Source organism: Oenanthe melanoleuca, chromosome 5 (assembly GCF_029582105.1).
Source record: "Oenanthe melanoleuca isolate GR-GAL-2019-014 chromosome 5, OMel1.0, whole genome shotgun sequence".
Classification (NCBI taxonomy): domain Eukaryota; kingdom Metazoa; phylum Chordata; class Aves; order Passeriformes; family Muscicapidae; genus Oenanthe; species Oenanthe melanoleuca.
Window position 1 is genome coordinate 35,494,889 of NC_079339.1, and position 17,923 is coordinate 35,512,811.

At 35.6% G+C, this 17,923-nt stretch overlaps 1 protein-coding gene across 1 annotated transcript in view; it reads left to right on the forward strand.

The window, feature by feature from the left end:
• Positions 1-17,589, forward strand: part of AKAP6 (A-kinase anchoring protein 6) — a 253,013-nt gene extending 235,424 nt beyond the window's left edge. The window contains exons 13-15 of the mRNA XM_056493936.1: positions 8,115-11,166; positions 11,281-11,575; positions 16,645-17,589. Of these exons, the coding sequence (XP_056349911.1) occupies positions 8,115-11,166; positions 11,281-11,534 (3,306 nt within the window). The 3' untranslated portion in view covers positions 11,535-11,575; positions 16,645-17,589. The remainder of the gene's footprint in view (positions 1-8,114; positions 11,167-11,280; positions 11,576-16,644) is intronic.
• The last annotated feature ends 334 nt before the right edge of the window (positions 17,590-17,923 follow it).

The following is a 17,923-nucleotide window of genomic DNA, read 5'->3' on the forward strand; positions in this document are numbered from 1 at the left end:
ATGAGATGATCTTGGTGAAAGAGCTCTGCCTACCTAGGTACTTCTTATATTTGGAGATTAGGCCAGTGATTCTATGTTGCAAAATTTGAAGAGCAGCTTTTCTTAGATATAGGCTGTGTAATGGCAAGGAGCAATTGTGCTGTTGTAGCCTCAAAGTGCTTACCATTGTAATTTTGATTCATTGCCAGAACTCCCTGCCACTTACTGACAACTGAGGTGTTTAACTTAGCACTCGGAAATCCATAGGTGGGCAGACTTTGCAAGTACTTATAATATGCAGTATTCTTCTAGCCTTTGACTTAACAATACTTGCTTATTGACTCCCCTCAAGTCAATATCTCAAATTTACAGATGGTGAATCAATTACTTCAGAAAATGCTAGAACTGAAATTGCAAAGAAATTGCATTGAAAATTTAAATAAGGGGGACAAGGAGTCTGTTCTCATTGATAATGTGAATTTGGTGGTCTCTCAACTGATTCAGAAGAAGAAACTGATGACAGGGACAGGTATTTTTCATGCAGTCCTGTTATTCATAAATAATAGATAAAGTCTCCCTTTCCAGGATACTGAAAGAATTTTTTATTCAGAATTTCAAGTCTCTCTATTCCAGCTCTTCGTGAGAAAAGTTCCTTTCTAGGTTTCTCCTAAGGTCAAGCTCCCAAGGGCTTATGTCCTGCTCTTTTGTACCTTATATAGTCTATGTTTCTATGGTGAGTCTCACTCTTCAGAGTTTTTCCACAAACCCTCATTTCTGGTGAAAAAGCTCTCTAAAAGGCTGTGATTTTGGTGTCCTGATGTGCCTGCTGTGGATTGGAGATGCCTATTGCACCTACTGAGTCCATTCATAGCACCCACTGAGTTTAACTGAGAGTACAGTGTTAAAGGACTACCAGTTACAATGCAAATGGTACTAAATTGAAAGTATTAATAACAGTATGCAGACCTCTTAACAATTACAAAGAGAAAAGCATCAAGTGGTTTTATTGTGCCACTTTGCTTCGCTTCCATAAATTTATATATGAACATCTAAATGCAGAATGCAATTGATTTGGCATTAATATGATATTCCACAGATGCCCTGTTTTTTTCTGGATATTTTATAGTCTTAACTGTAAAGACACCATTTGGGTCAAATTCTGAGACTTTGCATGGATGAACTCCCACCAACATGCATGGACATGTATCTGAGGTGTAGTGCCAGGATTTGCTCTGTTCTGAACTATGTGTGCATGGAAACAATTTGGGTTTAGATAAAGCCAGGAATATTTTTCTAAGAGTTTCATAAAGGGCTTGTGATGGATTCTTGAACAAAGAAAATCATATATTTCTCTGAAGTAAAGGTGAGATATGAAATGACATTCAAGGGCAAAAAATCCTGTCATGTAACCTCTTGACAGATGAAAAGAAAGCTACAAAGCAGTAAAAACAACAGTTGGTAAAATATGTCATGTAGCCAGGTTTTCTCATCACACAAAAAAAGCCCAAATACACAACTTGGGATATAGGTCTGGGATTGTAAATCTATTTGGATGACAATATTATTCAATCTAAAAATGTTATAGATGTTCTTCTTCCTAGTAATATATAAAGGGATTCTTTAGCAAATAATCTTAGATGTTAGAAGAGATATGGTGACAAAAAAAAAAGAAAAGAGGCAAATGCTTCTGTAGAGGATGGAAAACAGATAATGATTAGGTCATTAGCAATGATATTTTGGACACAGCACAGAGACTGAACTTGTTGAGTCCCTGCTTTTGCCTTGATCTGTGATCAAAGTTAGTTCCTGCAGGCCTTCTGCTGACATGGCTCACCTTCTGTTTCAGCCTGGCTTGTACACTCCAGTGTGATGTGTGAGTGGAGTGGGATGGAGAGGCTGGAGCCTTTCACTCTTTTGTCCATCTGATAATCAGGCAGCTTACCAAGGGAGATAGAAGACCCTCATAAGACTCATATGCAAGCACAACTGACCCCAGAATTTCACCTAGCATCAAGTGACGTAGAAATAGCAGAAGAATGCTTAGAGAATGGACAATTTCCCTGACTTCTAAAACACTTCTACTAGTAGAAGTTAATAGTTTTCAGCTGGGCATCCACTTAAAATGTCACTGCAGTTATTTTACCTATTGCTTAGATGTGCCCACGAAGCTGCTGCCATGATAAAGAAAATTACCTGTTTTAGAACCTAGATATGACAACACTAGTACTTTAGACTGTTATTTCTGATCATTTTCAGAGAACTTCAGATATCATCATGTAGACCTGAGGAATGGTGGAGCCTCTGTTTCTCCCAGCTCATACTGAGACCCTTGCAGGTGACATCTGTGACAGAGGGCAAAGTCAGTGTCCTTCCTGTGGTACAGGAATCAGTGCATACAACAACCCATGTAGGACCCAGGCACTACCTACAAGCATACATGACCCCTAAAAGAGAAGGAGGAGATCTGCATGTGCAGGATTGAGCATGTAATGTCATCGAGAGGGGCAATAGTAATTGTAAAATTCACTAAGAGATTACCACAGATTGAGATCTTACTTTCTCAGGAAATAAATGTGTACCTGCTTTTAATTGCAATTACACAAATATGTACGTTCATGCATATTTCTTTCATGATCTGTGATAAAGTATACTGATTCCATATATTCTGAGAATATATTATAATCTCTAGGCCACTTTGGTGTTATGCACAGGGAATATTATGCATATGGATATGCTTATGCATATTAAAAATCAGTGTTGGGAAATGGGGATAGTATTTTTGATGACTATGATATAGGCAACACCATTTAGAAAATGAATTTAAGTGACACAGAGGTGAAGTGGCACTATACACATGACTATTTTCTTCAACAGAAGTACTTGGCATGCTTGCATTTTACAAAAGACAAAATCACGTTTGTCTTTCTTGAATGTGCATGCATTCCTGAAGGTGGGGGATGGTTTTCTGTCCTTTTTCTTTTTCCCCTGGTCCCTAAGTGCAGTTGAGTTTGGATCATTTGGCCACAGCAGCTGAAGGATATGTTGCAGGGAGGGAGAAAGAACAGAGTTTGTATTTATAATAATAAAAAAAAGAGTAAAAAGCTCTTTTTTTCATGTTAATTCCTTTAAAAAAATATAATAGTACGTAGGGGTTACATTACAGGCCTTTTTCACCAACACAAAGTGTCTGTACTGGAGTAACACATGCAAATGAAGCCAAAACAGAGAATCATTGTTTAATATAATTTGCTTCAGAAAGAAGTTAAAGTATTCTTGTTTTAGTAAAGGAAACAAATGAAAAATTGCATTTTGACGCTTTTCCTTAAAGAGCATTGGGGCTGAGGAAATGTCTTTATTTGGCTTAATAACCTTATTTCTTCTCATTAACATTTTCTGCAGATTAACTGGTTAGCCATTAAACACCAACTCTATGAGGATTTAAGCACACACTTAACTGTGCTCACAAGAGTTATCCCACTGAAATGGGAATGCTATTCTGAGCAAAATAGTTCTGAATTCAGAGTAGGAAGAGCTAAAAACCTTAATGCTGCACTTTCAAATACATTTGAATTAATTTAACCTTTCACTCTTCTGAGTCTATAATTTAATAGACTATTTACTTAGTAATACTTAAAAATTTTCATGCAACAGTAAATGCTTCCTAAGTGTTGTTTATCTAGTGGTAATATGTAAAAAATAGGACTATGCATAATATTGTGTATCTTTTGATTCATATTACTTTGGGATTTTTTTTACTTTCTTGGTCGAAACTATTTGTCTTCTCTTAGAGATCTTAGAGATCTTCTCTAAATGTAGTGGTATTTAGTGATTTTATAATGATAGTGGCCACTCACACCTACTTTAAAACTACCCATTTTTAGAAAAATTAAATACATGTTTTTACTTTCACTTTCCTGCACATATAAAAAACAAGTTTCTGAATTCCAGGAAATTTAGTGCCATCAGTTATACAAATCAGTATCCAAAAAGTTTTTGCCAGACAGGATGGTACCTTTGTGATGTTTTGCTACAGACTTCAGCAAAGGCAGGGCTTAAGAGTCAGCATATGGGGCTCACTCCATTGAAATGTGAATGTAGCACACTCCAAGATTCCCTTGAAATATAGTGTGTCTTACATTGGAGATCAGAATGTCTGTCTGTGATAGACTCCTTCCTTTTTGGGTATTTGCATTTCAGGAAGGAATCATAGAATCAGAGAATCATACAGTCAGAGAATGGTTTGGTTTAGAAGGGATCTCAAAGATCATCTAGTTCCAATCCTCCTGCCATGGACGCAGACTCCTTTCACTAGACCAAGTCACTCAGATTCCTTGATCCAAGCTAGGTAGAACTTCATCTGGAATCTCTAAGAACAAACTGTCTAGGAAAGACATATTCTTAATTAACTGAAACAAAATTAAAAACATGGTGCAGCTCTTACACAAGTAAAGCTTTCCCAACTGGAAGTGGCAGTAGAAGATTTATCTACTGTGTGTAAAAGATAAATTGTACAATATGCTATAAGTCTTTTAAAATGAAAAACATAGAAGAAGAAACAACACCATTTTCCCCTGTAAAGTGAGCAAACAGAATTTATCTCTGGTGCTATCTGACATTTATCATTTGTGGTCTCCTCTGTATAACACCAAGTAAAGGAAAATGTTGGCAAATTTTAAACATTGTGTTAGCAGGACTTAATAGTCTCTTACTATCATGATAACTCTAATCATCCAGCATCCTGCCTCTGCACTGAGCAACCTGAAAAAGAGACATCTAATATGACAAAAATAGTTCCTAAAAATTCCTGGGTTTTTACCTTGCTACTGCTGTCAGTGCAAATGTAGGCTGGAGTGACACCACCTTCTATTCTTCATTCCAGAGATTTATTCCAGAAGCTATGGTTTGGCTCTTACAAAAACTGTCTCTACCTCTGCCTTGTTTGAACACCTCACTAAATTTTGCAAAAAAAATATAGGGAAAATATATACCTGTGCTAAAAATGCCAAATACGAAATGTGTGTAACTTAAGCTGAGTGGTTTGTTTCAAAGTTAAAACTTTTCCTGTAATTTGGAAGGTCTGCTAGTGTAGCTGATAACCACTAAATTTGTACTTTAAGGGATATGATCTTTATAACTACAGTAGTAATTCACTAATATCCATTTAGTCAGTTCCTTGGACAGAGAAAGCTGTATTAGTAAAATGACAAAATCTGCGTAGGAGTCTTTGCAAGTATAAACAACAATCAGAAGGGAAAAAAAATATAATAAAATAAATAAAATAATTTTTTTAAAAAAAAATCTCCTGCCATCAAGCTCAGCCTGCAAAACTTCTGAGTATATGCCAGGCCTTGGAAAAGCATGTGCATTTTAAGAATAAAAAAATAAGCTTTGAAGTGGGGAGCACTCAGTGAAGATGAATGAGCTGAGGTCACAACTCTACATGTTTTATTGTTTTAGTCCATCTGACTTGCTGAACAAACAAGGCAGCCAAGTGCTGATTTACAGAGGGAAGGTTATCTTCCTGACCAATAAGGACCAAATGTTTTGTTTTGAGAAACAGAATCAGATTCTATGGAACATAAAATCCTTGGAACCTGCTGCTGATTTCCTGCCTTCAGGAATTTCTTCTTGCAGCTGGCAGAAGCTGAAAACAGTAAAATCAAGCAGTTTAGGAAACTTCTCACAGGAATGCCTTCCTAATGCTGAGTACGACAGAGTTGTAAAACATGACAAAGAGAAAATGAGCCATTGAATCTGATTTCTTTTGTAATCTAACAGGTTTTCAAATAATTGCATTTACTTAAATGTTAAAGTGAAGTGAAGTTTAAGTGAAACTTAAAATGAAGGGTCAGCTACAGGAGGGAAACTGAGTCAAATTAAGTACAAATCAGGAGCTTTTATTAAAACATGTCAAACTGGCAAATCCAGATAAAGGTTTCTGGACTTTACAATGTACAGAGCTGCTCTGATAGCTGTAGCTGTCTAGCAAATGGGTGTTTTTGCAGGAATTAAACTTTAGCCAATATCTCATGGGGAAAAAAAAGAACTCTAGCAAAGTTACTCTATAAAAGCTTTGGGGCAGGTAGATCCACAAAAAGACTCAAAGCTTCAACATTAGTCATGACAGATTCACAAAATACTGAAGTTCTCCTAACCAGCCAAGAATGAAAAAATTGTTTCACACCTGCAGTTCTACCCATTATTATGTGCAGTATCTTAGCACAGCTGCAGTACTCAGGGGTCTACATACAGCTAAGCCAAATATAGCATGAGGACACAGATTTATCTTAGATGGAGAGAGTCTTAATTTATCAAATAAGTTAATAATTGCATCACCCCATTAAATAGTGGATAGCTGCCCAGTTTGGAGGAAATAATTTCTCCTGATTTTCTTTGATTGTTTTAGCCTTTTGTTTACTGGACATACTGGGATGATATAGCCTTGTGTCTTTCACAGAAACAATATCCATATTTAAATATATCCATAATTAAATAAGCACTGTGAGCACTAGAGCAGATATTTGGCATTGTTTGTGTTTCTTGCTCTTCCAACAAGCCAAACACAGCACTGCAAGACAAAATTCTCTTCATCTATCTATGACCAAATTAATATTTGCTTCGTGCAAAATGACACTGGACAAGCAAGGTTTTTCTAAGAGCAGCACGTAGGTAGGGCTTCTCCTGAGAGGATAGCTTGGTTCACATCTCTTATGCCCAATCTGGCAAAGTGTCCCAGCCCAAAAGTTAGTGTCCTAACTATTGTGCTCACAAAAGGGCTGTGAAGCTTTAGTTCCTACTTCAAAGAGAGTTTCCAGCTGAGAACTGAAGTCAGAAGAATGTGCCTTTCCCTGCACAATTAACCTTGGCTGGGTCTTGATGAATCTAAGTCAGTAACTAAGTTGTGCAGAACTGCACTTCATTGGACTACAGCTTCATTTTATCTGCTTTATATTTGCTGGGATTTGCTCTTGCTGTTTGGCATGATGTCAATGCTGTATTTGAAAAACATCACCTGTTCAAAGAAAATTAAAGAAAGCAAGAGATCAGAGTTGAAAGGTTTCTTGGAAGAAGTGTTTGTGTTTCTGGATACAGTGATCACTGTTCAGCTGTTCAGATGATTTAAACTAAACAATTCTACATTAGTCTACAGTTCTATTACAAGACTTCTTGTAAAAGCAAAGCCTTATATGAAGGCCTCTCAGGAAACAGAAAAATAAAGAGAAATTAATTTGTGCTTAGCCCCCAAATCAGGGACCATTTCAGTCTTTTTTTTTTTTTTTTTTTTTTGAGGGCTTTCAGTGGTTTGGTACTGTTGGCCACTTGACAAATCACACTTAAGGAGAAAAGTTGTCAAGGTATTCTTCCTCTTTCACACGTGTTTCTAGAAGGAGAAATTCTTGTTATCACATGTTCTGGGTCATAATAACAAACATTACTGGAAAGTTACAAATCTTTAAAAAAGAAATTTAAGTTTCTCTCACATATTTATCAGTCCTTTTCCAGAGAAAGATACCAGGGCAGACATTATTTGAAACTTGTATAGTACTTGATCTTTTAGCTGAACATACATTCATTAGTCTTACTTGCTGGTCACTTGTATTGCCTTTATTATCAAGTAAAGAATAAATGCAAATTCTAACAAAAATTCATCAAGACTTGTGATCTGTTGTTTTAAGGCTGACTACACAGAGGTTTGTTATAAACATTTCAAAAACCCTTTCATAAATCCTTTACATCTTAACTATATTAAACTTAAGCAGCCTAAGAAAGATTTTCATATCTAACATAACTGCATGTTTTTTACTAACATGCTCCTGTGTGATTCCAAGTTAAAATTTATTATATATAAAGAAACTAATCACAATTAATATCTATTAAAGTCAAATTTCTGTATTATATTTTGACAGCAAATAAGAAGTAAAAAAAGTAAGATGCATAAGAAATCTTTCAAAATGTAATAGGTTTCATTTTAATTGATCATTTTAATAGCACACAAGATGTAACAAAATTAAAAGCCTATTAGTGATCATTGTTCCAAAAATGCACTTTACTTCCATTAACTTACATGATTTTAGTGGAAGAACATTTAAAGTATAGCTGTAAATATTTTTAATCTTTGACTTTTTCTGTTACAGGAGCCTCTAAATGTTATTGATCCCAGTTTGATGGATCTAAATGGTCCGAGTGAAGATGCACTAGAATGGGATGAAACTGACATAAGTAATAAGCTCATCAGTATTCACGAAGACTTAAGTGATCCTGATCAGGAGCTCAACAAGGATGATCTAAACCAGAAACCTGCTCCAGAAAAATGTGGTGATACTGATGTGAATGAAGATGAAAGTATCAGTAATCATGGAATTCCTCTTTATTGTCCCAACATTACTTCCCCTCCAAATCCTCACATCTATCAGGTCTATAGTCTTCATAATATTGAATTATCAGAAAAAAAACATATGCCTTTTTTGAAAAAAACATCCAGACTCTCCAGTGTAATGCAGTCTAACATTTTAAACAAAAGTCTCAGTAAAGACTCATCATTTTCATCTACCAAATCCCTGCCAGATCTGATAGGAGGTACCACATTGGGGAAACCATATAACTGCATGTATCAGAGTGGAAAGATAAGCAGGCATTCTGAGAGTGAGAGTGGGATAGTGAGTGAATGTGATACAGAAACTACAAACAATTCAGAAATTTTTTTGCTAAATGATATTGAAAGCAGTCAGAGTAATCCTGAAATTGGGCATGTGGAAAGCCAAGTGGATAATGTAATAAAACCAAAACTAAAGCAAGATGAAGAAGATCATACTAGTCTTTCAGATGATTTCCAATTGGCTCCTTCTGCATGTTGTGGAAGTGAAAATGATGAGGATTTGGACAGCATTACTATGTCTAACCCTGGTTGTCTAGAAGAATTGCAAGAAAAACATGATGTGTTTACATTTTATGATTACTCATATCTTCAAGGCTCCAAATTTAAATTACCAGTGATAATGAAACAATCACAGGTTGAAAAAACACATACAGAGGGTAGTTTGCTTCATGACTTTTGTTTTGACAAAATACCCAGTAAATCTGAACATAAATCTGGAGAGCCACAGACAGACGGGTATATTCATGATCATACTCTGGCAAGTATCTGTGGAGAATCAGATCCCAGTTCTTGTAAATCTTCACAGACTGTAAGGAAATTACCTGTTACAGAGAGTACAAGACAGGTTTCATCTTTATCTCATAGCTCTTCTTTAGAATCTCTGTCTGTAGTAGGTGATTTGTTCAGCTCAGGTATTTTTAAAAGCGGAGATGGTCTTCAGCGAAGTGCCTCTTTGGAGAGCTGGCTGACTTCCTACAAAAGCAACGAAGATCTTTTTAGTCATCATGGCTCTGGAGACATAAGTGCAAGCAGTGATTCTGTTGGAGAGCTCAGTAAAAGGACACTAGATCTTTTGAATCGCTTAGAGAATATCCAGAGTCCATCAGACCAAAAAATAAAGCGCAGCATCTCTGATATAACACTCCAAAGTAGCTCTCAAAAAATGTCTTTTACTGGACAGCTGTCTCTAGATATTGCATCTTCAATCAATGAAGATTCAGCAGCTTCTCTCACTGAACTCAGCAGCAGTGAGGATCTTTCTCTCTGCTCTGAAGACATTGTACTACATAGAAATAAAATACCAGATTCAAATGCATCATTTAGAAAACATCTTAATAGATCTGTAGCTGATGAGAGCGATGTCAATGTCAGCATGATTGTTAATGTCTCCTGCACTTCTGCTTGTACTGATGATGAAGATGACAGTGATTTGCTTTCAAGTTCCACCCTTACCTTAACTGAGGAAGAGCTAGGTATCAAAGATGAAGATGACGACTCCAGTATAGCAACTGATGAGGATATTTATGAAGAATGCAATTTAATTTCAGGACTTGATTATATAAAAAACGAGCTCCAAACCTGGATTAGACCAAAATTTTCCTTGACAAGGGAGAAAAGAAAAAGTAACCTCAGTGATGAAATTCAGCGCAGTAAAGAAGTTAGTAATGAGACATCAAAAGCCACAGATACATTAAGCATTGAAACACTCTTGAATGGTTCAGTACAGAAAATATCAGAAAATAATGGCAATAGTAAGAATATACCATGTGATCGTGAAAAAGGGACAAAGAGTCATCCAGTGAAAGACATCTCTCAGGTTGTGAAGGATCAGCTTGTGGATGATATGGAGAATGGCAATGTCGAAAATACTCTTGGCAGTCAAAAGGAAGATCTTAGAGTAGCAGCAACCCCCAAAACTCATGCAGCACTTGATGTCAGAGAAGCTGAAAATGAGTGTGGTATCTGTGAAGCATTTACAGACAGTTCAGATGATTCCAATATGGATGGCAAAGAGACTCTTCTGTCCTCAGCTGGATCCAGGACCTCTCCAAGAGAATGTCAAAATCATCTGCAGTCTGATCATCACTCTGTTGCTTCCTCTCCTGCAAAAAAGCCTTGCCTTGAATCTTCCTCAGAAATTAATTCTGTAGGCATACAAGATACAGCTTTACAACTATCCTTGCCTAGTGGTCAACAGCATAGAATAAACATTACTGAAAAATTTCCTGATTGCTGTGCAGCCTTGAAATCCAGTGAAGCAGAATGCAACTCATCAGCCAATGGTCTTGATTTGTGCTGTAACTGTGAATCTGCTGATTTTGACAGAAAAAACGTGGAAGAGGGCTCAGTACACAATTTTGTGAGGGAGATAATAGACATGGCATCAACAGCTTTGAAAAGTAAGTCACAACCTGAATGTGAGTCATCTGCTCCAGCTTCATTAGCACAGATCAAGGAAAAAGTGTTAGAACACTCTCACAGACCCATCCAGCTGAGAAAAGGGGACTTCTATTCTTATCTTTCACTTTCTTCTCATGATAGTGACTGTGGAGAAGTAATCAAATACATAGAGGAAAAGAGCAGCACTCCTGTGCCACTGGACTTCACGGATGAGAGAGAAGATATTGAATGCTTCTTTGAAGCCTGTCCTGAGGAAGAACGGGTTGAGCAGCAGCAGCAGGCTATTTCTAATGGTTCTTCTGAAGCACAAGTTGACCAGCAGCCTGTTTCTAGCTCTGTTTCTGAAACATCTGCAGAGTCACTAGGTGAAGTGTCTCCAGAGTCATTAGAAGTTAAAACTTCTTCTGAAGGTAGGGATTTATCTTTCTTGTGTGGGGATGTCAATGATATAAATATTCCAAATACTAACAAAAAATGTGCATCAAGTAATTCGAAAAATGCTGATGATGATTTGCTGTTTTCAGATGGACAAAATGAAAGTTTGGAAAAGAATTCTCCAGAGCTTAGCACTAAAAAGAGCAGTGCAGGAAAATCACCTGAAATAGAAGAGAAAAAACGAAGTGTTGCTACTTCTGAAGAGGCTTCAGCTACAGAGTTTCAGATAAAGCCTGGCCATTCACAGAAAAAGGATAGCTTGCATCAGAACAGAAAAACTCTTACTTGTGAAGAAAATCTCCTGAAACTTCATAAGGAAAGACATATAAATATGCACAGATAGAATGTAACACTCTCCAGGCATATAGATTATTCTAAAAACAGGTATGTACTCTGCAAGTTGCACTTTTTTTTTTTTTTTCAATTTTTAATTTTTTTTTTTTTTAACTTTTTTGTACAATGAAAGGAATCATTGGCCAGGGCTTCTGTTTCATGATAGTGCCATATCATTTGTTTTGATTACACTATAATCCCAGTTTACATGTCACTAGTCAACCAATACAGTGAATACTAATTGCTTTCTGCCCTTTGGCTTTGCACTGGCTGGAGCTGCTCCCTTCTGGAACAAGTCTACTATCTTGCAGATCCTGGGAATTCTTCAAACCTAATATATCAGCCTCCGTTACCTCCTCAGCTGAGGGAACCAGAAACTATCTCTGCTCATTGCTGCCTTTCTCTGCAGTCAGTTGATTTTAGGAGGGGTTCAAAAGCACTTGATAAAACTGAACTTCCAGTTCTACAAGAAACTAGTTTGTAGTGAGTTGGAGTTCTGCAATATTTCTAGACAAACCATGAAGAATGGCTAAGCAGATTGGAGAATAGAGAGATAATAGGTCCTCTCCTGATGTCAGTTTACCATGATTTTAATTCAGTAAGCCATTATTAAGAACACAATTATTATGACATAGCATTAGGCCAAAAGCTGAGGTTTCCAAAAGAACAAATCTTTACAACATCATGGAAGTATATAATGTGAGGGTAATGGAGATGGGAATTGATAGCCACTCAGCAGTACTGAAACCTTGGGTTCCATTTTGTGGTAAGCCTTTTGAAACATGAATTAGTTGAGGGAACCTAAGGCAAAAAAGGGGTCCTGATCTTTACCAATGTTTGAAAGTGGTTCAGATCTGGAATTTCTGATCTCACATAAATGTTGAACAATGACTGCACCTTTAACAGAAGAGGATCTACAAAGCAACTTTTGGATCAGTTCCTAGCTTGCAGCACTGGTGTTTTGAGTCTCACTAGTTTGGTGACCCAAAAGCCAGCTCAGCTCTATCAAATGTCATTAGTCTTTGGAAACACTCCTCCAACAGACCACAGCCAGAACAGCAACTCCAAATGCCAATACAATTCTAAATGCCACTGATTGCCAGAAGCTGTAGCAAGGGAATTTCCAATAAAACACAAGGCTAAGCATGGAACAGGTTTCCTTGAGGAGTTCTTGAATCTCCACCTGTGGAGATTTTAAAAATTCAAATGGAGAGGCCCTGAATAACCTTTTCTACCTTTGAAAACAGCCTTTCTTTTAACAGGAGGTTGGACCAGTTGATGTTCAAGTTTCCTTCCAACCTAAGTTATGTTATGATTTCATGATATTGCCAGAAAAAAAGGCTGTTATTCATCACTGTCCATGGAAAACATTAGTACTCTCCTATAGCAATCTATGTAGCTGTAGCAGAGGATCTCATCTGATTAATACAAAATAGATTTCTTTGCTGCCTGTAGAGATCTAGAGCCCTCATTTATGATTTTGCTACATTTCTAAGCTTTGAGCTTTCCATTCACTGGTGGTTTGCCCAGGATTCCCACATTCACATACATATCTAGCAAAGACTTTAGGTTATGACAACAATAGTCTACAGCTTGCTGCTATCTCAACACATCTCTGACTAATGCATTATCTTGGAACCATCATAGCAAAGAGGATATTTCTGGAATGGCTTTGAAATAGTCTATCATGACCTGCTCATTGCTAATTAGGTTAATACTTGCACACATCCAAACAACTGCTGAAGCAATGGAAATCAACTATGAATTACAAAACTCATAGATGATTCTATGTATTCTAGAATTAAATTAAATGGATTTATGTGTATATAGAAGTCTCTGTTTGGAAATTGAGATGATGACAAAAGTCTGAGTTTGTTAACTGAAACTGATGTAAACATAAGCTTTCCAAGGTATTGTTTTACTAATTTTCTTATTTCTTCACTCATTTTTATAATATTATTTTGAGGAAGAATACTTGCTGTAGTGAGTGTGATTTTATCCTTGTTCTCATTCTTTCACTGATGAAGATAATGACATTTCTTTTCAATTTATCTTTTTGCTCTGAGGATCTCAAAATACTGCATAAACTTACCTCACTTTTCAGAACTTTATAGTTACTTGCATGGTAGCCAGATTTTTTTTTTCCATAAGACTGGAAATGAAAATATGCAGTTTGTGTGAGGTCTAAGATTGGATGTAGAGGATATATTTAATAATAAATGACCCACAATGCAATAAAATATCATGCAGAATCTGGATACAACAACTTAATAGGGTTATGTTTTAGCTTCCACTTTTGCCCAGGGGCTGACAAATTATTTTAAGAGAACAAAGCCCCTCACACTACATTCCCACTTTTTATATGTAGGAAGATGCACTGGTCCTTAACTTGTACATATAGCATTACTTCCATGGAAACTATGTACTGTATTATTCCCAGTAGTAGAGTTCTAGAATACATATAGTTTATCTCTGACACACCAAAAATGAAAATATGAGCTGCTAGGTTTGGTTTCACTTAAGTCTGAGCTCCCTTCCCCCTTTCACAAGCTTGATGCTTTAACTTCATCTCTCATGCTATGGGGAATGAATTACAGAAGCAATCTATCCTAATTTGTTAACTTATTCAAATAACAGTTATTATACTTAACTATGCTAAAGATTATCTTTTTGGTGGCAGATTGTTTATTTTTTGATGAGGCTAATTACTGATTTTCCAAAGGTAATTTACATTTATTACTAATACATCTTTTAAAATGTGACAGATAAATGTTGTTCCCATAAGTGTATTATGAAAAAAGTTACTATTTAAAAACACATTATTTAATTTGAAAGATAAATGGCAAACACCATTATTTTTCCTGAAGCACCTGTGCTGTAAGCTCATTTAAATGTGTAATTCCATGTGTAGCTGCAATACTTAGAAAAAAAATCTATACTATATGTGTACCTTAAAAGCATACTGAGAATTCAAAGCTGAAAAAGGCATGGTTTCAAATGCAGGTTGATTTTGTACTGTTTTAGTATTTACCTTGGCTGTACAGGAGAATAAAACTAATAGCGAATAAATATTTTTGTCAAATGTTGCAATCCTGTTGTTTAACAGTGTGCTAAAAAAAAAAACAAACAAAAAAACCAAAAACAAACAAACAAAAAAAAACCCCAAAAAACAAAAAACCAGGACAACTGTGGGAAAATTATAATAATTCTATGGGCAGGCTCAAAAATATCTCTGACAGCACTGACTAGTGTTTCACATGAGCCAACATGGAGTTCTTCAACAGAGGTGCTCATAAAGATGTGCTGATTTTATTTCTCAGTTAGGGGTCACCTTGAAAGGTCTATCTGTACATGAGATCATATGATCTTCTGCTGTCACTGTGACCCATGACTCACCAATGGGATGGGAACTTTCTGTTACAAATTCAATATGCATAGAGATCAATACATTCAGGACATTTGTGTGTTCTATCCAAAGTCTTGTCTAGAGGATATCTTAGAATCCTGTGTATAATCTGTTAGTTCTTACAAGTAAATCCAAAAGCTATTTCTTTACTTCTTTATTTTAAATTTAAGTTTTAACTTAATTTAGGGATAAAAAAATTACTTGCACTTAAGAAAAGTAAATTGATTTTATCTGACAGTGCTGCATTATTAGAAAGAATATTCTGCCACTTACTATCACCAGAAGAAACCAGCACTGGTGCTCAAAGCACCTGACTGTTATTTCCTGCTCAGCAATATATATTTTGTATGATTTTTTCCTTCCTTGTCTCAGTTTTTTTAGCAACAAAATAATGAGGATAATGATTGATGGGACCTATGAATAACAGCTTATTTACGTAAAAGTATTTTGAGATCCGCAGATAAAAGATGGTACATTAATGCAAAGGACTGTTAGTTATTTATTTACTACAGAAGAAAAAAACCCAAGTTTACATAATAGTATATAATAATTTACTTTTAGAGACTGGAACTACAATAATAATTTAAATATTTGCTTATTTTTTTTTCCTTGGGATTTTTATAAAGAAGTAAATAATATAAAGTTTCTTTATAGAGTTTAAAGCAGTCTGACTTTTTAGCTCCTTACAGTACTTGACTTTAAAAAAGCTAAGTAAATAGAGAGTCTTGTATTGAAATCTATAAATTGCATAATTTTTGAAAAACTTGACATAATCCATCAGTGAGAATTTTCTTACTCATGCAAGAATTGTAGAAAACTTTTGATACAATCTTCCACTTTATTCAGATCAGTTCTTCATTAATATCTAAACAGTTGATTGAGCTTTTCACTATTTTCAAGTTAAGTTTGTATAAATGGGGAGGGGTGTGGTCAGTTACAGTAAAGAAGATCAAAGGAGATGGTAACTGGATAGATACAGATATTCCTGCTTAACTTGGAAGGCACATAATGCATATCTGGAGTGCCTCCTAGGAAATGCCTGTGAGATGTACTTTGCACTAATCTTTGAGCTGTATTCTGACAGTTATTTCTTCATAATTCTCATCAAAAGCCTATGCTCTTTGCTGAATAGTTTAACCCTAAGTTCTGAGCTGGATAATTTTATAGCAGGCAAATTTAACTCGTTATTGGTACTAGAAGTGTCCAAATAGTTATTTACAATTTAAAAATGCAGTGATGATACTGAAAATTCTATTCACAGACCACTTCTGTGACAATCTTTTCCTCTTCTCTGTAGAAGTTTCACTATATATGTTTGCACAAATATTAAAATAATTATTGGATAGATCTTTTTGTTGCTTGACTTTTGAAAATGTCCATGTTTTCATTGGTTAGTGCATTCCTGTGTGCTGAAGGTAAGTTCACAGGTTAAGATGAGGACAAGATCCAGGGAAAAGGCCTAGTGTGATGAATACCCTTACTTCCTTAGAAGCTAAGTCTTTATGAAAATCAGTGAGTTCTCTCCATCAATTAATTTTTTTTAGACTAACTTGTACCTGTTAAAAGTAATTTTTTTGCCTACTGTAGGCTTCTGCATTAAAGGCTCTGGCATGTGACCATTTAATGGCTATCTATTATTGTTCTGGAAGACCTATGTTTTGCAAATAAAACTTCATTTTCTGTAACCTACTATTACTTTTCTGTTTCCTTTTAGAAACTTGGCTGCAATTCAGGTGCAGGTTCATCCTGTAAACCCTGGGATGACCTCCAATTCCATTGTATCACTGCCCTTCATTTAACTTGACTCCCAAGATAAATTTTTTTCCAAATGTGGTTTGTCCATGTCGGCTTTGTGGTCAGGCTGCATATGCTAGTCCTATGTCAGTGATCATTTTGTTTTGTAGCAAGGCCATTTGCTTTCATGTGGATTCCTCTCCCAAGCTACCTCTGATGACTTCCCCTTCCTAAATTGGATGCTCCTGTACTACTTACCACTAGTTCTGTTCTTTAAAATTCTATAGAATTCACGATCCGTCTGTTTCATCTTTTCAGAATTGTACCTGTCAGAACTCTTCTATTTTATGTATCAAATTTAATATTTATCTGTATAATGCATAAGTTTATTGAAACTATTTTGCTTTTAAAGTGACTATTTTGTTGGATTGCAGCAAAAAGAAGTCATTGGTCCTCCTGATTCAATACATCTAAAAATTAAGCAGTTTAAATAAATGGATTTTTATTTATTTAATTTTAAAAATTAATCTATGCAACACTTCAAGAAACAACTACATAGTGTTGTATATTAGAAACTGTTGACATTCTACTGAATTAAGTATAACATTTTGGGTTTTTATGCTTCTTGAGGTGGTAATGAGAAAAAAAGTTTTTAAAAAATGTGTGCCTTGCTGTATTTCTTATACCATTTATTAAAAAGCTGCTTTCACAGTAAAATTATGTTGGTTTGAAAGGAGAAAATAGCAAGGTTAAGATGTGTGAATAATTTCTGTATATATGTATAACCAACTGCAAACATTGATGTATAATGACAGTATAAAATGCTTTCATGTTTGTGATGTCCAGTGATGTGGAAATTATAAGCCTTAAAACCATTAGATTGCATGGTAATTAGAATTGGCATAATAAACATAGTTTATTGGGGAAAAAAATGCAGAATTGGTGATCTGTTTTACCTGCTTTCCAAGCACAGAATGCTTTATCAAATTCCAAAGAATATGGTGTTCTTTGCAAATATTCCCTAGAGATATGCGACTCCTTAACTGGAGAAGACTTGTATTATCTAACTCAGAGGTAAAGATCTTTGTCATTAAAGATTCTGTACATTTTTTGGGCCAAACAAGGGGACACAAATATTTAGTATCTTATATAGTATTTTATAGCAAATTTTTTCATTGTTTATCAGCAGCAGTTTGTTGTCCAGCTGGCTGTTTTGATGACATAGATTGTACATTTCAAGTGCTTTTATCTTGTGCCAA